The sequence below is a fragment of the Erigeron canadensis genome, chromosome 8, assembly GCF_010389155.1.
Source record: "Erigeron canadensis isolate Cc75 chromosome 8, C_canadensis_v1, whole genome shotgun sequence".
Classification (NCBI taxonomy): domain Eukaryota; kingdom Viridiplantae; phylum Streptophyta; class Magnoliopsida; order Asterales; family Asteraceae; genus Erigeron; species Erigeron canadensis.
Window position 1 is genome coordinate 23744200 of NC_057768.1, and position 20711 is coordinate 23764910.

Sequence of the window (20711 nt, forward strand, 5' to 3'; positions counted from 1 at the left end):
TGATCTGTAGTTACTAATTCTGCATAAGAGTCATTTAGAAAATAACGGTAGATTGATAGGAACCGTTTGATCCTATGTACCGAATTGGTACCCACATAACCTCCAGCAGGGATAGTGTCAAGGTAATTCAACTACTTAAATTCAATTCTGCCTCTGGCAAGATTCGAACCCAGGTTGCTCCTAGAAAGTGGCAACTGATGGCCAACTCTTCTACGAAGAGTTGGTTCATAAGAGTCATTTAGTAGCCCTACAGAAACATTATTCGCCAGCATTGCAATGTTAAAGCATTAGTGGCACTAGTAAGTGGTCTTGAAGGGTCACATGTTCGAATGATAAGAGAAAAAAAATTACACCTTGTAGTCACGGAGTTTCATCAACCATGACTACGAGCTACCCAGAAAGCGGGTTGTTGGCTTTGGGATCAGTCAGCTAACAAAGTGCAAGTATATTAACTAAAAACATTTTATGGATACTTTTACATTTGTTTGTAGAAATTAGATTGTAGCATATGTTACCATGACTAAACATGAAATTAAGCAGGGGAGATACCAAATACACCTAAGATATGATAGAGAAAACAACATCAAAACATACATTAGGCCCATGAGTCTGGGTCTTTAATAGATCAACTATGATAAATAAAAGGAAAAAGATGCAAATTAAAGTACTCATACATCTTAAATGAAATCATAGCCATGCCTTTAATAGTAAAGCATGCGTTTTGTGGGCTTAAAGAGGTATCTGGATCTATATATTGAGTGGAAGACATCCCCTAAAAGGCGAAATTGCAGTATGGCAAACACAATGACCGGAAAGGCAGCAAGACCACCGATGATTATTGGCACCCATTTCAAGTTTTCGTGGTATAGAACCAAGAAGCTTGAACTAAAAGCAACCATCATGGTCACAATAGAGAGAAAGAGTGTTCCAAGACCGAACATCAGCTTTTTGGGTAAAGATTCCAAGAAATCGCGTTCAGCATAACGAGATGTGAGGATGGATAAGAACATGAGAACCGACGTTGAAGAGAATATTAAAGAAATGGCATCTGAGATTACGAAAACAATAAGGGCTGGTTTTTGACGGAAAAAGGGAATACCAGTGTTCTGGTCATATCCACCGGGAAGCGTAAAAGCCGCAGCAAACACCATGGTAGCTATAAGTGTACCAACCACCATACACTGGGCAGCTGTGTCCTTCATCCATTTCTCACCATTTTTAACTAGATCTTCATGCGCCTTTGTGAATATGTCACGTGGTACTTTATTATCAACGTTTTTCTTTTGCCTGTAACTAGGAGGGATCATTTTCTCTACTTCCTGCAAGATATACATATGAACTCAGCAAATTTGAAGAGACCATTTCCTGTGTAGTTTATCAATTAGCTATTTATACACAGAATTCCTTAGGCCTACATTATTTGATAAAATTTGAGGCAGTAATAAGTTGCCATCTAATGAAATTATCATATATTCTCATAATATATAAGAAAATAGTTACTGAACAATTTATCATAGGTCATTATGATTTTTGGATGATAGAATCCTTAAAAGTAGTTATGTAACCTAATGTCCTAAATTCTATAAACAAATTGAAAATAAGACTCAACAAAAGGGAGGAAATGTACCTCGAACCATAATAACTCTCGTTGCATTTGTAGAGCGACTCCTGAAACATTCTGAAATCGATTTTGTTTAGCACTTTTTCCAACCAAGTGCAACATATTATTGCCTTGGGTGTCTTTCAAAGGAGTTATTAGATCTTTCATGGACCCTATCTCATACAACAAATTATAGATCTTTGCTTGACGACGTTTGACAGCTATGTGAAATATACTTAGTCCATTGTCATCCTTTTTCCATATCAGATCTGGATATGACTGAATGAGCTCAATTATGAATCTTGTGTTTCCCATTTTTGCAGCAAGAAATAGTACTCTGGACGGGTACACAATCCTTTTTTTAACTTCCTTCGGTTTATCTTCTTTAATTTTATCTTCCTTCGTTTTATCTTCCTTCGTTTTCTCTTCAGAAGGTTGCCCTCGGATTATGTCATCGATATCCTTTTTAGACATTATGGAAACCTTACCCCAAATTAGCTTTAATAACTGCACTACATCACTGTCCTTTTCAACACGCACTGGCCTCGAAGGAAAGCTAGCCCAAACTGCAGAGGAAAACCAATAATATCGTTACAAAATTTGTTGGTCGAGATGATCAAACATTTGGATGATAGTTATTAATACGTTGGTTGGTCACTCTAACCAAACAATTAGCCTACAATCTGTTCAATTTGAAAGGGTTCTAGTTGATGTAGGGTGCGTAACACCACATATCATTAGAAATCTGTAAATTCTTCAATTTTCAGCATTTTTTAGCTCATCCAAAACATTATATCAGAACTCAGAAGGCATAAACCCTCACATATAAGAACATATTGAATTTTTCTAGCCTGTTTGTTGACACTAGTTGTTATAAGCGAGCATGCATGTATAAATTAAAGTTTATATTGGGAAATCCAAAAAACCAGATTATAAATCAATTTTTCGTTCAAGATAGAATGAAACAATGATAACAGAACTAGGACCATAAACTTACTGGACTTGATGATGCTCAAGGTGATATGTGGTTTTTTGCCTTCAAATGCCTCTGTCTTCTGAGCCAGAGCTACAAGTACCTCTGAAAGTAATCTCTTCTTGCCATCGGTGAGTTCAGGAAGATCCTTCGCTATCATCAGAGCCGTATCTATAATATGTTTTGTATTCAATCAACCATACAGAATATGTATTTGGCTAATGCATAAATGTAAACCAATAGCTAACCATAGAACAATTTTTTTTAAAAGGAAAACCATCTCAGATCGAGAAAACAAATTAGAGGAAGAGTACTCTAGGATCAAAATTTGATAAAGAAGGAAAGAAACCATGAAAGAATAAAAAGAATTCGTAACTTACCAAACATATCATTCTCGACACATTTCTGTAGAACCCAACTTTGATTATCAATTGTCCAAAAATCTCCTGCCATTTTATTGGATTCCGCGTAAAGATACTTTACCATTTCAGGTTTATCAAATAAAGCGGCCATATAGAGTGGCATCATGTTATTAGCAGCAGGGATATTGAGAACAGCCCTGTTCTTGCCCACCATTATCTTGGCTATTTGTACATTTCCTGCCGCAGCTGCCAAACAGAGAGCGGTATTGTAGTTTTGGTTTTGTAGCTCTAAATCCTCCTTTTCCATCAGTTTCACTAGTTCTTTTACAAACACTTCCAAGGACTTGGTGCTTTCAGCGGATGCGGCGATATGCAGTGGTGTTTCATAATTTTCCGTGATGGCAAAGCGTACCAACTTGGGTTGGACATCTAGGATCCCTTTAGCAAGTTCCCAATTGCCTTTGATCGACGCTTCATAGAGTTTAACACCAATCTTCATGTAGTCTTCTCTACTCCCTTCAAATTAAGAAAGTTCAAATGTATGTTTATAATTAGTGTTATATTATGTTCGCCTATGTAATTAATGCTAAGGTTATTGATCGATGTAATTAAGGTTATTGATGTAAAATGGTAGTGTAATATATTAGAAATTAAAGAATATAATTAGTTGTAAATTTTCAGTAAGTATAGAAAAGTGATAGACAAAATTACAAATCATCATATATATGATTATATGTGTCGTATCATAATTAGATATATATAACACCTAAGTTAATTAATGATCATGTGGGGCAATGCTCAATGCCTCAATGAATGACGCTTAGGATTAAATTATCCCCACTTATATGTATAGTAGTGTAAGATTGTAGTAGTAAGATATAGTTATAATTAAAAACAAAACAAGTGTTGGTTGTTAGTTTGTAAGGGCTTTACCTTTGAGTAGCTCTCCGGATGGCAAATTCGGTGGCGGTTGTTTCGGTTGTGGGAGAGAAATCGGAATGACAACTTGGGGCTGCGGAGGGTAGTTCAAGGGATTGGCTGGATTTGTAGCACCTAAGTTCATACTTGTGTGATTCATTATCTCTTCTCTGCTGCTTATTTCCCTAAAACATCATTAATTAATCAGTTTCGAATTAAGCACAAAATGACAAAAACAGGAAATTATTAATGAGCAATTGATCATGCATGCAAATTTAGAAAACGTACTATTGATTGTTTCCAAATCTGATTAACGCATGTTCTTGCAACTCTACTTATATAATGGTTAGACATGAGTTTATAATGAGATGGTACTTTAGTGAATGCCTTAAGAGTCAACGTCTCCAAAAATCAATATTTAAAGACCTTGCTAACTTATTGCTTCACCAATCACATTCTAAGAAAAGATACAGGTGGTGGGCCACGATACATGTAATATTGCTTTTAATGATCAAGGTGAAAACCAAGATGAAGCTCCTTTTTCACCGAACCATAAAGTGATACTCCCTCCGTCGTCACGTTGACTAATTTTGACCGTAAATAACTTTGTTTGTACTATATAGTAGTTGATGAAACTTATATGAACGAAAAGTACATTGAAAACTCAATTCATACTTATTTTTTATATCAAATGTTGCATGACACAAACAAAGTTATTTACGGTCAAAGTTAGTCAACGTAACATTTAAATTGAGACGGAGGGAGTATTATATTACTATTGGAGGTTCAAAATGAAAGTCGAGGTAAGGTTATTGAGTTAGCATTGAGAATGACAAGATAAAAACAAGTTGCTTTTTTATTATTATTAATTTCCTACCATTTGTATTTTGTGAAACAAAAGAAAAAAAATTCATAAGTTAACCTATTTACACAAATTTTTTATTAAAGGTAAACTATATTGTTTTTGTCTATTTAAAAGATCCTATTTTTCAAAAAAAATTTAATAAAAGGTATCTCGTTAGTTTTTGACAGACGACGTCCATTAAGTGTCACGTCACCGGTGTGACGTTATCAGATCTGCTGACGTGACAGTTGACTTTGACTAACTTATATATGTCGGTTTTATACATCAAAAAACATAACTTCTTTTTTTCTTTTTCCCTCTCCCCGTCTTATTCCTTCCCGCTTTTCTATTTTCTCCATAAACCCAAGAACCCTAATTTTAAAGTCAACCGATATATATATATATATATATATATATAAAGTTAGTCAAAGTCAACTGCCAGATCAGCAAATCAGATGACGTGACATCGGTGACGTGGAACTTAACGGGCATCGTCTGTCAAAAACTAACAAGATACCCTTTATTAGAAAATTTTTGGAAATAGGATCCTTTGGATTGACGAAAACAAAATAGGTTACCTTTAATATGAAATTTGTGTGAACAAGTTACCTTTTTATGGATTTGTCTCTAAAACAAATGGTACACCATTTTTTTTTAATGATTATATTATTTTTTTAAATAAAGTGTGTTTTTACATTAATTATCAATGATAATGTGACGTTTTAAAACCAAAATTCAATGTGAACAATTAGAGATAAAATGTTCAGTGTGAAATTAACTTGTTAACTTTTAAACTGGGGTCAATGTGAATGCTAGAGATTGTATTAGAATAACAAACTAGTTACCTTTAACAGATTAAAGTATAGGCAAGTCTATGTCCCCAACGTAACTAATTATTGAAAAAGTTGTTATATATACACATTATATATACATATATATAATATTATAAACCTTGACAATTGATTAATAAACTTGATTAATCTGTTTACGAAATGTATTTTATTATATATATATAACGTGGATGTGAGTGGAGAAGAAATTCTAATTGACTTTTAAAACCGCGTTGTAGGGTTGTTACAGAAATATATACAAATGAATATATGACATAGTGGTGGTTTGTACACGGTGACGTCACTACAAAGAAATGGCCATGTTACCAGAGGTACCTAATAATCTTCCTTAAATAAGAAGTCTAAACACTGGCCGGGTGGTTTATGAAACTTTCTCCAAAAGAAGTCTTTCATGCATAGAATGTAACTAGAATTTTTAGATGCTTTACAAAGAGTTTAATAAGTCATTTTTCCATCAAAGAACTTACTAGTTTTTCGGGTTATTAGCCTTAGTTGATTTTGGAAAGTCAAAGATGTTAATTTTTTTAAAAAGTCGGCTTATTAGCCTTTATAAACTTTCCGCCAATAAGTATAAGCTCAACTAAATAAGCAAACATGTATAGCAGTGACACTACTACAATAAGCTAAGCCAAACTGACGGTCTGACCCTATATATGATCAGATTGTTTTAAGGATAAGAAATGTATCACCTAAAAAAAAGTCAAAGTTAATTTAGTTTGACCCAAATATGTCAATGCTATATGAGCATGTAGCCATGAATATCTACTTCCGAATTTGAATGGTACTCTTAACCAAACAAATAGTTTGGGTCAAACTACATTAACTTTGGGTCAAATTATCACTCTAAATACACAACTGCTAACAAAACCATAATGGTTATGTGAAACGTACACAAAACAATTCAACATCTTGTACCAAATAGGAAAACGCCAAAAGTGTTAGCGATAAGAAAAGGTACATCGTTTCTTGTTATACCCGTAAAAGCTATGGGTATAAGTTCTCGAAACAAAAGAAATTACTTGGCCAAAACACAATGTGATACGAATTTAACATAATGTGTTTGTAATTTTTTTTAGAACACACATTGTGTTAAGTTCATATCACGGTGTGTTTGAAAAATTTTCTGATTTTCACACGTTATCAAAAACACACTGTGATTTAAAACTTAATACAATGTGTTTTTAGATTACACAATATTGTGTTTTTAGAAAACACAATTAAAACATATTGTATTAGATTCAGATCACAGTGTGTTTTTGACCAGTATTTTAGTTTTCAGAAAAAAAAATTTAACTATTATATCTAAAATCTCAATGTCAAGTTAGATCTAAAAAATTTATAAATGCTTTAACATTTATCTGTCATAATTGACGAGGAGACAAAAAAAAAGTAAGTAAATAAACACTCATTGACGTTTCATGGATTTTTGGTCCCAATATCTTGACAGTGTGTGAAAAAGTTATTCAGAAAAAAATCAAAAAATAATTTTCATGTAAAAAATAATCATCGGTTGGGCTTGATTTAAAAAGTTCTCAAAGGTTCTCATATAAAAGGGTTCTCAAAATAACTATTATATCTAAAATCTCAATGTCAAGTTAGATCTAAAAAATTTATAAATGCTTTAACATTTATTTGTCATAATGGGCTAGCACATGCGATGAGGAGACAAAAAAAAAGTAAATAAATACTCATTGACGTTTCATAGATTTTTGGTCTCAATACCTTGACAGTATGTGAAAAGGTTGAAATGTAAACAATCTTAATGATTTTATGAAGAGGATTAAACATCAAATTAAACATGCATTCCCATGATTCTCGATCTTTGAAGTTCAACTATATGTGACTAGTAAAGAAATAAAAGAAAGATAAATAGATACATCTTAAATGAAATCATAACAATACTTAATAGTAAAGAATGCGATTTGTGGGCTGAAATAGATATTTGGATCTATATATTGAGTGAAAGACATCCCCTAAAAGACGAAATTGCAGTATAGCAAACAGAACGACCGGCAACACTGCAAGACTACCGATGATAATTGGCACCCATTTCAAGTTTTTGTGGTATAGTAACAAAAAACTTGAACTAAAAGCAACCATCATGGTCACAATAGAAAGGAAAAGTGTTCCAAGACCGAACATTAGCTTTTTAGGTAAAGATTGCAAGAAATCATGTTCAGCATAGCGAGAGGTGAGGATGGATAAGAACATGAGAACTGACGTTGAAGAGAATATCAAAGAGATGGCATCTGAGATTACAAAAACAATGAGGACTGGTTTCTGACGGAAAAAGGGAATACCAGTGTCTTGATCATATCCACCGGGAAGTGTAAAAGCAGCAGCAAATACTATCGTTGATATAAGCGTACCGACCACCATACATTGGGCAGCCGTATCTTTCATCCACTCCTCACCATTTTTCAGTAGATCTGCATGTTTCTTTTTGAATATGTCCCGTGGTGTGTCATTATGTTCATTTCTCCTTTGTCTGTAACTAGAAGGGACCATTCTCTCTACTTCCTGCAAAAAATACATACCAAAAAATTAAAATAATAAATACCAAGATACAACTTTAATTGGATCTTTATAAAAGGTGATTATACAAAATAAAATAAAAAAACTAAAGAATAATAAGACTGTGAACATGCTAAATTTGAAATTATTAAACATGTAACCAACACTCAAGCCAACATGTATTTACGTAACCTAAAAATGTAAAAGTGTTGTCGAGATCCCTAGTAAATTAACATCTTAATTCTTTTACTATACACATGTTAAAATTTTATTATTGAATGAAAACAATTACGAAAAGAAATGAAAATTGGTTATTATCAATAACATTATAATTTCAATTTAAATTGTAAAAGAATAATAATGATCAAGTTGGAAAGAGAATGGAAATGGATAGATTGAGGTTTTATTGTTGTAAAATGATAGTATATGATTGGATCATCAAGAAAAAATGCTATATAATTTACACTAGATTTGGATAGTTTGTAGAAACTTCATAATAGACGAATGAGAAGTCAAAATTGAATTAAAATTGATGTCATAATTCAATTAATAGAAAAAGAAATAATTAGTAATTAAGAAATATTCTAGCATTGTCAAATAAATTTTACTATAAGTTTGATTATATTAACACAAGTTTTCTCGTTATAAAAGATTTTTGGTAAACATATAGGTTACATTGGATTTTCAACACATAAGAGTAGGTAGTTACACATGTATATAACTTTTAAAAATAACTTACTATGAAGAAGGGAAATGTACCTGGAACCATAATAACTCTCGTTGCATTTGTAGAGCAACTCCTGAGACATTCTGAAATCGTCTTGGTTTAGCACTTATTCCAACTAAGTGCAACATATTATTGCCTTCTTTGTCTTTCATACGAGTAATTCGATCTTTCATGGACCCTATCTCATGCAACAAGTTATAGATCTTTGCTTGCCGATGTTTGACAGCCATGTGAAAGATACTTAGTCCTTTGTCATCTACCATCCATATTAGATCTGGACACGACTGAATGAGCTCTATTATGAATCTCGTGTTTCCCATGTTTGCAGCAAGAAATAGTACTCTGGATTTGTACACAGTTGTTTTGATACCTTCCTTTGTTACTTCTGAAGCTGGCCCTCGGATTATGTCATCAACCTCCTCCATAGGCAACATGGCAACCTTACCCCATATTACTTTTAACAACTCTACTACGTCACTGTCCTTTTCAACATGTCTTGGCCAAACTGCATAGGAAAATCCAATTTAATTACAAAAATGGTGGTCGCTATAATCAAACATGTGGAAAAATGATCAAGGAAGATGGTTAATAAGGCCTCTCCTAAGTCCTAACACTTTGTCTTTATGCTCTTGCTTCACCTCGATCGTCCTCATGCTCTTACACAAGCTCGTTGTGGAGCTTGCTTCGTGAAGAGAAAGAGCTAGGATGCTGGGTTCGGTGGAGCATTCATTATTTTTTATTCCAGGTTTATATATAATATCATATATATATATATATATTTAATTATAACTAGGTTCAAATAAAATAACTATTAAAAATAAAACAAAGAAAATACTTATGTGTACGTCTAAATTGTTTCTTATACAGTAGATGCTTGTATATAAACTTGTTGATATTTCACTCTTGTTTAATGATATACTTGTTCTTTGTCTAAGATACACAGATTGCCTTTTCCAATTCTCACCGGATCTTCTTTTCCTTTTGAATGACTACATTTTATCTTTAGGGAGCATATACTTACTTGACTTGATGATTCTCAAGATAATATGTGGTTTTTTGCCTTCAAATGCATCAATTTTCTGAGCGAGAGCCACAAGTACATTTGTAAGTAAGCTCTTCACGTTGGTGATTTCCGGACAATCCTTGGCTATGATCAGAGCAATATCTATAATATATATTTTGTTTGCAATTAGGTATAGAGAAAATGTATTAGGCTAATGCATAAAAGTAAGGGTTAAGTATCCATAATGTACTTACGGTATGATCATATATTTATAATAGGAACAAGCTAATTAAGGTTTTGGACTATGTATTTTGACAACTTGGTAATTAAAATGCTCAAATGATGAAACACCAATCGAAAACTTGCACGTGTCAGCTCTTATGGGTTGTCACATATACGATGTTACATGATTTGGACAACTTACCAAGACCTCAACATACAATGTCCACAAACCTTAATTCACCCTAAAGTAAACCAAAAGGAAACCTTCTCATATCGAGAAAACAGATTAATAGAGAAGAATACCCGAGAATCAATTAGTGATAAGAAGAAGGAAAGAAATAAACCATGACAAAACGAAAAGAAGCTTTAACTTACCAAACATATCACTTTCAACACATTTATGTAGAACCCAACTTCGATTTTCAATTGTCCAAAAATCTCCCGACATTTTATTGGATTGCTCGTAGAGATACTTTACCATCTCACGTTCAGCCAATAAAGCAGCTATATAGAGTGGCATTTTTCCTTTATTAGTAGGGATATTGAGAACAACCTTGTTCTTGTTCACAATTATCTTGGCAATTTTTACATTTCCTGCTGCAGCTGCTAAATAAAGAGCAGTTTGGTAGTTTTTGTTTTGTAGTTGCAAATCCTCATTGTCCATCCGTTCCACTAGTTCTTTTACGAACAATTCCAAAGACTTGTTGCTTTCGGCTGATGCGGCGACATGTAGTGGTGTTTCATAGTTTTTTGTGATGGCAAAGCGTACCAACTCTAGTCTGTCGTCTAGGATCCCTTTAGCAACTTCCCAATTGCCTTTCATCGACGCTTCATAAAGTTTAGCTCCAATCTTGATGTAATTTTCTCTACTTCCTTCAAATCAAGAAATTTCATACGTTTGTTAATTAGTATTATCTTCACCTATAATTAATCAGATTCAAGAAAACAATAATGCACGACTGTTTATAGCATGAGCTAGCACTAACAAAAGGCCTATGCTCTAAAAAAAATAAGTTGCATCTTCTCTATCTCTCTTGTATATGTATCAATATCTATATATATATCGCAGACTAATTTCTTTTTTTAAATAAAAACCTGCATCTTCTAAATCTATGACAATAAATTAAAAATATCGAAATAAATATATGAAAGAGATTTTGAAAACCACACCCGGTTATAGGAAGTCATCAATCCATTTGAGACGCTCCAAATGAAGATGCTGGGGGTGGGGGTCGTGTTGTCGGCGGTCGCGTGTTGGACGCCGGGCTAATTGCCCCACTCACTTTAACCTCAGCTATCCGCACTATCATCTATGGAAGGTGATGTTCATACCACTCTTAACAATTTGATACATTTACCATATTAATGCATTAATACTTTGTACAGTCTAGTATATAAGTTGTAGATATGATGTATCAAAAAGAGTCCTTACATATATATATATATATATATATATATCCTCTTATTTATGGACACTATTTCTCTAGTTCATATGTTTCTAACCTCCCCTGGATGGAGATTCTCTCAAGTTGCTCTTGAGGGGTCGAGTTAGAGGAATCGTGGTCTTTGGATTATAATCAAGGGCTAAGATTCAAAGATGATTATTGAATCATGGCTCTTGATTTTAGTCAAGTTAGGGAAATCTTGACTACTGGACTATGAGATGCTAGTTGACTCAAGTTAGGGAATTGAAGTAATTTGAGAGAATATCCATCCCATTTTCCTTCGTGCATGATACTTGATAAAATGTGATGCTAGTTGTGTAAAAAGTCATTTTCAAAGAATTATAAACTGCTATGCTAGGTGGGGGGTGCTTGGTCTCAAAAAAAAAAAAGAATCATATTATCTTATTTAATGTTAGTTTATGGCTATGAGATGCAAAAAAATTTGCAATAGGGCATCCCCATTTCAATCGATCTTGATGAGAAAGCTATCATGAGTGAGAAATTATATCACTTGTAAGTCCATGGATTTTTTTTTAAGTCGTTAAACCATTTTTACTATGTCTGTGTTTGTAATTTTGTATAAACTAGTTACGTTACCCGGGCTTCACCCTGAGAAACATAACGTTGTTTTCGAAAACCTTATACCCATAGAAGATACACTCATTTGTTTTTTTTTTGTTTAAACGCATGTCCGAAAATATAGTAATCATTTACATGATCAATTATATTAATAGTTGAAGGGAAAAAAATGTTAATCATATAGCTAACTATAAGTCGATCTATTACAACCAGTGCGGTTGTTCGTATTTCATTTTCTTCGTGCTCCAAATTAAAGAAGTTTAATGGAAGCCGGGCATGAAGCATGATGTGGCTGAGAATGTAAGTGAGTATCTCATTTGCTTACAAATTAAGGTCGATCGTAAGTAGTTACCTAGATTGTTGATGCAATAGGTGAAACTGGAATGGAAATGGGAACAAATCCCAATGACCTTCAATACGAAGTTACCGAGGGCATGAAATGGTCGTGATATGAATTGAGTGAATGTAGATCAGTTAGCGAAGACAGCCTACCTTTTGGCCACCTGTGAAACCAATTGGTTTGACACCATGGCACGATGATACTTTAAAGAAGTGGTGTCTAATCATGGAGTTCCGGTTCTATCATCTTTCAACAAGCAATGGGTACTCAACTCGATATGAGTACGATACATCATCATCAAACGAATAGAAACGGTGGAAGAACGTTACAAACGCTAAAGGACATATTGGGAACATATACTAATGACGTTTGTGGTAGGTGAGCAGAACACTTGTCATTGATTGAACTCTCGTACAATACTAACTATCACCCAGATATTAAAGTGACACCGCTAGAGCACCTTATGATAGGAAGTGTTGTTCTCCCATATCTTAGGTCGGAAATAGTGAATTGGATGACAAGGAAATTTCTCAAATGAAAGGGGAATTAAAACTAACCCACAAATGACTAAATAGGTTCGCCAAAGTAAAGTGTAGACCATTGAAGCTTTCTAAAGAGCTTAGGATATTTCATATTCATAAACTACACAAGTGGTTGGTAGATCCCACCCCTCACGTGACAATGAACAATATCCTAGTAGACAAAGGCTTAGCCGGGTCGAAGAATCCGATAGAATCTCAGATAGTGATGTCAAGAAATTAGGGAAAACAAACCCTTCACGATTGTCAAAGTTAGATGGAAAGGCTAGACGCGATAACAAGTTCATTTGTGAGCGAAAGGACCATATGAGACCTAAGTACCCTAAATTGTTTAATAACTAGGGTTTTGTCGAATTTCGGGACGAAATTCCTTTAACGGGGGAATGATGTAACATACGTCAATTTTGACCGTTTGACTTTTCATATAATTTGACTAGCTACTTGAATTATTATGTAAATGTTTTTGTTTCGAGGTATAATGACTAGTGACATGCTTGACGGGTCAAATTATCGACTATTTATACGACACAGTAACTATCAATGATTAAATAAACTTGAAAAGAGATCGGGTCAACCCATGGATCTATTAACGACCCATGACACACAAGGATACCCAACCCTATCCCTCAAAACCCTTTCATTCATTCATTCCATCCATACATTCATTTCTATCTTCCTCTTCCTCTCTTTATTTCTCTTCCACACACACCTTCATATCTTACTCCCTCTCTAAATTTCTTCTTCAATTAGTGTTGTTTGAGCAAGATTTATACAAGAATCATCATCATTGTCATCACTTATTCGTCATATCAAAAATTTGGAATTTAAAGTTCAAAAAATCTTCCATTATAGCTCAAAAACGGGTTTGACACTTAGAAGAAGATTTGGTAAGCTAAACTCATATCAAATGCATCTTTGTATGTTAATAATCATGTTTCATACTCAAATCATGTGAGTTCTTGGTCGATTTGGGTTCAAAAATGGGTTTGAGTCAAAACTAGGGTTCTTAGGGTTTAAATTGGGTCAAGAACGAATTTGGACAAAGAATTGTTATTATGAGTCGAGTTTTGATGTGGGTTATGTCCATTTATTCTTAAGTTCAAGTCTTAAAGCTTCTCCTAAACGAGTTTGAGGTCAAATTGATGTTTTGGGTTGAAAAATGGGGTTTATGCCCGTCAGGCTGAGCACGACCTCTGAGAGGCTTAGCACGGCCTTTGCTCTGCATAAGAGTAGTGCTCCACTGACCTCGTCGACTAGTTTTCATTTCCCGTTTTGTTCCATATTCAATCGACTTGTAACTTCGTGGGAAGTCTTCTAACATCATTCTAAGGTCAACAAAATTGATTAAATTCAAATCTAAACACTTTGATTTCCATGTCGATTTTGGTGCTAAGTCATTAAACGTATTTGACAAAAACTCTTCCTTTGTTGTCCAAACGTTCCGAAACAACTTCGAATATACTTTTAGGGATTGTGGCATTGTATAACTAACTAGACCTTATTGCCTATGGTATTAGAGTTGACATTGATGATATTGTGATAAATATTGATAGGTTGTGGACACGTAGCGGTTGTTGAACGCTTATAAACCTTTGTTAACTCATTATTGTTGCTTGGAAACCGAGGTGAGTTCCGTAGCTCCCTACTCGCTTGAGATTCGGGCTGGAAAGTGTACACATACGTGTTTAATTGTTTTGTTGACTTATTGTTGGTTTGATTGGTTTATTTGATTTAGTATGCATTCGTTTATGATTATATATTGTGAGATTGGATGTTTATTGAGTTGTGGTTTGATCGATTGTTTGATTGTTGGATAACAGTGATTGATTGTTTGATGGTTTACGCATACTATGGTGATATTGTAATTCATTTAGGATATACGTATATACATGGAAGTCGGTTATGCCTTCAAAGGAGTTTTAGATGTGTGCGGGTGACCCTATATATAAGCATCGAGAACTCGTTGAAAGTAGAATCCTCTTAAGTGTATGTACGTATAGCTTTGGTTGGTTGATGATTGATGGATTTGTGATTGAGGTAACACGCATTTGTTGGTTACTGATGAGATGTACGTATCCCCAAGCTATGGGAAACGTGAGCGGGAACGTACGCACCCCTTTTGTATGGGAAACGTGTGCGAGGCCGTTCCCTCCCCGGGGAACGTAAACACGCATACGTACTGATATGGTTAGTGATGAGACGCAAGCACCCCCAAGCTAATGGGAAACGTGAGCGAGAACGTACGTACCCCTTTTGCATGGGAAACGTGCGTGAGGTCGTTCGCTCCCCAGGGGACTTGTACACTTTTGATGATTGTTGGGAGACACATGATACACACTCTGCATTGCTTGATCATGTCGCATGCACGTATACTTTGTGCATTCTTATTGCTTCGCATACTCTTTGATGTTAATATTTCTCATACACAACTTGTGACACACATTCCTTATTTTGTTGGTATATTATTGGCTTGTTATGCGATGAGGTTTTCCTTCAGTTACTTATCTTGGTTGATGTTGAGCCTTATACAGGCCACTTGTAAGCCATTACTTGCCTTATTTACACTTATCTTGATATTTGTCGATGGTTACTTGTGAACCATTACTACGAACTCACCAACCTAGTGTTGACTTTGTTTAGTGTACTTTTCAGGTATTCGTGTGAAATTGGAGACTTGATGTTCTTGCTAAGGCTTGGACTGGGACGATCATGGATCCGTGATCCGTTGCCCACTTAGAGTTATGCTTAGAACCTTTCGGGGTTTAGTTGTAGTACTTTGTCTGTTTTCCGTTTATGACTTCTTGCTTACGTTGCATCTCGTATCTTAAATGTTGGTTTGGGTTCACCGAACCCTTTTATTTCATGTAGTTTATGTTCTACGATAATCTCATGCATACGCTATATCTTTTCAGTAATATTATGAGCCTAGCTTGGGGTAGGGATGAGCACGAGTCGAAATCCGGCCCGACCCGCGAAAGCATGAAAACGTGAACCGTGACCCGGCCCGTGAAGGCACGGGTCGGTTCGGTTCGGTTCGGGTTCGGGCGGGTCACGGCTTTCCTTCACACTTTTTTGGTTTTTGCCTTCACCCGGCCCGGCCCGGGCCGACCCGTCCAACCCGTGACCCGACCCATTAGGGCTTCGGGCCGGTTCGGGTCGGGCGCGGGTCAATGGTTTTTTTGCTCATCCCTAGCTTGGGGTGTTACACTCACATACTAAATTTTTAATATATCTATAAATGTTTGGCCCCATGCTTTTTATGGATTAAAAAAACAAGATGTGATAGGTTCACACCCAAGCTTGGATGTCTAACAGCCACATAAACTCTAACCTCATTTTATATAGGGAAATGATTAATCCTTCTAACCAAATAGCCTAATAATCATTTTAATTATGAGATAATGACATGTGGAAAAATCAGAGAGCAATATTAGGATTTAGGAAAGGGTAGATACCACATGTCACATTTTTAATGTATTAGAGAGATTATTAAGCTATCTGGTTAGGAGGATTTATATTTTCATTTCCTATATATGTTTATATAACTTTTTAAACCGGCTGACGGCAAGTAAAATTTAATAGAGCCGGCCAGTCCACCCCCTAAACCGGCCAATTAAGTAGCTAGATCAATGCTTAGTTTTATCATATATATTATATATAAAACAATTGAAACAAGTTTGGTTGTTAGTTTGTGAGAGCTTCTAATTACCTTCGAGTAACTCTAGAGATGGCAAATTCGGTGTTGGTGGTGGTGGCAGTTTTGGAGTTGTGACCGGTGGGAGAGATATCGGAATGACAACTTGGGTCTGCAGCGGATGGTGTTTCAAGGTATTGTTTGCATTTGTAGGACCGAAGCTCATACTTTTGTGATTCATATCTCTTCTGCTGCTTATTTCAATTCCCTGAACTATGTATTACGAATTATAAACAACATGACACAAACATGAAATGAGCAATTGATCATATGCAAATGTCAAATTATATACCTGAAATTAGATTACAAATTGTAAGTGATTGTTTCCAGATCTGATTGATGCATGTTTTATTCAACTCTATATATATATATATATATATATATATATGCATGATATAGTTCAATGGTGAGCTAGCTGGTACTCAGTCAATGACAATGTCTTGAGGGTCAACGTCTCCAAAAATCAATATTAAAAGACGTTTGCTAAATACACAAAATAATATTCTTAGAAAAGTCACATGTGATGGGCCACGATACATGATAATTGCACATTCATATTTGAATAACAAACTAATTACCTTTAAAGTATAGGCAAGTGTGTTTGTCCACCACTGATACTAGTATTAAACAAGTGGTTACTACTGCTAGTCTATCTACCTACATAATGCGACAGTGTAATGATGTTGATGGTGACGATGAGAGGTGACGGTATCCGCAATAGTGATAAGGTTTTTAATGTAAAATATAATTGATACAAAAAAATTAAATTTAAGAATCAAAGGTAGATCTTATTAATTAAGTATATTTTAAGTAGATATTATAGCTTTTTTAGTGAAATTTTTTAAAATAGTAAATAAGAATTAGAGGGCATTTTGAGATTATCAATAACTCGGTTAAAGAAAATGAAGGCAGCTAAATGTGTTATAGCCGTTCAAAAAAATTAAATAAAGATCTTTAATAAGTATGATAAGCTTTTCTCGCAAAAACATTTCATACCTCGTTACTATATTGAGTTTGCATATGGGATATCTTAAAGTCTAAAACTAAATAAATGTTGGGCTTTCGTTGGGGCTTAATTATAAAACTAAAAAAATTGGTCTGTTGGGCTAGATTACAGAGTGGTCCAAGTCTCATCCTAGTTCTACACTTCGACATATCCATCTTTAAATGTTGACATTGCCACAGTTCATGGTCATTTCGATTATAAATATAGTAATGACAACTTTAACTAACACTAACGACGCAGCATTTAGGAAACAAAACCTGTATCTTGAAAGTATATACATAGCATTATATCTTTCATTATCAAATGATCAACTATAATACACACACCTTATAACAAATTAACAACACCAAAAATGGTTATGTGAAACAAAAAACATTTCAACATCTTGTACCAAATTGGAAATTGACAAAACTTGTTAACGATAAGCACAGGGTACATAGTTTGTTGTATACCCGCCAACGTAAAAGCTAGGGGTTTAATTAAGTACTCCAAACAAAGCACAAATATACGTTAAGTTTGAAATAATTGGTACATCAGAGTTGCTGATATCTCAAAACATTTAAACAATACAAAAGGGAAATGGCTATCATAAACACAATAGAATACAAATTGAGATCAAAGGTACTAGACCAAAAAGAATAGAGTATGAAAGCTTGTATGTATTGCTTCCATATGTCTGAATATGCTCAGCCACATTGAAAATACCTACAAACCAAAAATAAAAAGATCTAATTAAAACTGACAAGATTACACAAAGGAAATATTTAACTTGATTCAATAATATGTATATTTTCATACTGTTTAAATATAATCACGTTAAATAAACGCATGTCCGGAAAATATTTAAGCTTAGTTCGTTAAAAGTTAAATATACGTTTATTGATTAAACATTGTGAAAAGAGAAGGTCTTAAATGAAATTAGGAATTAAGGAAGTTTCCAAATTACACTATATAGGGGCCGAAATTTACAAGGCTTGGAAAGCCTTGACTAAACTTGTTCACTAAGTTTAAAACCCTAACTAATTAACCTTATATAAAGGGGTTAAGGGTTAAGGTTTTTGTGTGACATTAGAATTGTAAAAACTCTAGCTGATTCTCTTTTCTCTCCCTCTCTCTTGGTTCCATCGCGAGCAACAATACCCAAAGGGTTTTCGGTTTTGGGGTTTGACTTTTAGGGATTCAACACAAAGTGTGAGTACATGATCGGGTACTAGCATACATACATAGGGGTGTCAGTGATCGCAGAAGGGTTTTGCTTTAAACTCTAATCAATAATAATCATCATTATTATTACTATTGGAAGCTAAGCTAAAAGGTAAACATTCACTTTTATACTTTGTTAAATAATTATATTACATATGATTCTTTCCGCTGCGTACTCGTGTTATTGTTCTTGATAATAGTTATGAATCCTAACACATACAATCCTAGATTTTGATGTCTAACGTTATTACCTCGTGTAGGTCCATAGCTGCATCCGGTATTGATGGTGTCCTGCACATTCCTTACGGTAGCACGATTATAGAAGAGGAAACTTGACAGTACATCATTGATGCAGTTTAGCGCCTGTTCTGTCTCTTTGAGGCACACGCCGCCACAGTATTGATCTGTATATTCAGACGGAATGTGAAGGTCACCACTCTCTGTCAACCTATAGGACTCCCCACAACCACTGTAAATCTGTTGTTCATGAAATACAACAGTGAAACGCCTTAGCAAAATAATGCATATTGGTCACGTTGAGTTCTGACTTCTAAGGTCAGACTGATTTTCATCACCAAATATCTTTCAAGAACTATGTAAAAAAACCTTTAATACAAAAGATTATTATGATATATGGCAGGGAAATAATAACCTTGTCACCGAGACAGACCAGTGCTTTAGCAATTGATCCACCACCGATTCCTCCAAATCCACCGCCAACACCATTCCCAAAGCCACTGCCGCCGCCACTTCCAAACCCACCACCACCACTGCCACCACCATTCCCAAACCCACCGCCACCGCCACTGCCTCCAAATCCGCCAGCACCACCAGCGCCACTACCTGGCTGAGGTATATATCCAATCCCAGTTCCTGCAATTCCTGTTTGTGCTCTCCCTACATGCCAAAGAATCGCGTATTACTTCAATGTAAAAAACTTATAGTCCGAATAAACATTACTCCTTATAGTTCAGCAACCTATCCTACTTTCTACCAAAATGTGTTTTTTTTTTATCCAACCAACATAACAAAAAAGTTACTACAATGAGCTAAAATCAATCCATCTCTTTAAACAAATTTGCAGAATCTGTACCTAAACGGAAGCCATAAACACAGACATAAAGCAACATCATTGATAAAAGCAGTTGCTTGTTGTCAATGGTGAAAGCCATATCGACAACTCTAACAAATATAACGCTTCTTGAGTGTAAATTTCAGAATTCAGTATTTCCTATCGAATTTACTCGCACTAGATTGAACAAGAGTATGCATGATACATTAAAACATACAGTTCATCTGAATACACATGTATATATAGGTAGGCATATCAGGAAAGGAAGTCCAAACTCCAAAGTAAGGGTAATGTACAACTTTAAATTGCATAATATATTGATTGGGGAGTACAAGAGGTCATTTGGTTGGGATAGGGAAGACTAAGCAGAGAAGTAGTTGAAGGAGGTCACCAACTGCTGAAATCTAGTTAGTTTAGCTTTTTTAACATATCAAGCCTAATTAATTGTCACTTTTTAGTCCTAATTATTCTTGCACTTTCAAGTATCCAGAAAGCTATATATATACTCAAACTTCTTATATCATACCAATATGGGACAGCTTGTTACATACGTGATCAACCTTTTGTTATCTATATATATACTCAAAGACAAGGGCAGAGCTAGAAAAGCTTGTCGAATGGATTCATAACCAAAATTTATAATTTTTGATTTCTGATTTACATTACAATTTTGGCTGCATCTCTGCCTCCCTCTTATTGGAATCCCCATCTGACTTGTTTTTTGACCTCTGGCCGGAACTCCCCCAACCACAGGCCACAGCCAACACTATAAGCCACAACCCGACCTCTTTTTACTAGTATACATTAGGGCTAATTACT

At 34.8% G+C, this 20711-nt stretch overlaps 3 protein-coding genes across 3 annotated transcripts; all 3 read right to left on the minus strand.

The window, feature by feature from the left end:
• Positions 1-509: 509 nt before the first annotated feature.
• Positions 510-4177, minus strand: LOC122580348. Its single transcript, XM_043752620.1, has 6 exons — positions 4142-4177; positions 3869-4038; positions 2954-3451; positions 2598-2744; positions 1628-2166; positions 510-1319 (listed from the first exon to the last, which is right to left on the minus strand). Exons 2-6 carry the CDS (start codon positions 4011-4013, stop codon positions 702-704), a joined length of 1947 nt encoding a protein of 648 aa, XP_043608555.1. The 5' UTR covers positions 4014-4038; positions 4142-4177; the 3' UTR covers positions 510-701.
• A 3226-nt stretch (positions 4178-7403) lies between these two features.
• LOC122580167 (protein ACCELERATED CELL DEATH 6-like) lies at positions 7404-16741 on the minus strand (the record flags this gene model as incomplete). Its single annotated transcript, XM_043752438.1, has 5 exons — positions 7404-8068; positions 8822-9294; positions 9811-9954; positions 10390-10887; positions 16627-16741. Coding segments are annotated over 5 exons (1848 nt in total), but the record flags the coding sequence as incomplete, so codon positions are not given.
• A 1462-nt stretch (positions 16742-18203) lies between these two features.
• Positions 18204-19992, minus strand: LOC122610459 (keratin, type II cytoskeletal 1-like). The gene is made up of 4 exons (XM_043783447.1): positions 19914-19992; positions 19491-19717; positions 19072-19297; positions 18204-18322 (listed from the first exon to the last, which is right to left on the minus strand). Exons 1-4 carry the CDS (start codon positions 19990-19992, stop codon positions 18204-18206), a joined length of 651 nt encoding a protein of 216 aa, XP_043639382.1.
• Between the last annotated feature and the right edge of the window lie 719 nt (positions 19993-20711).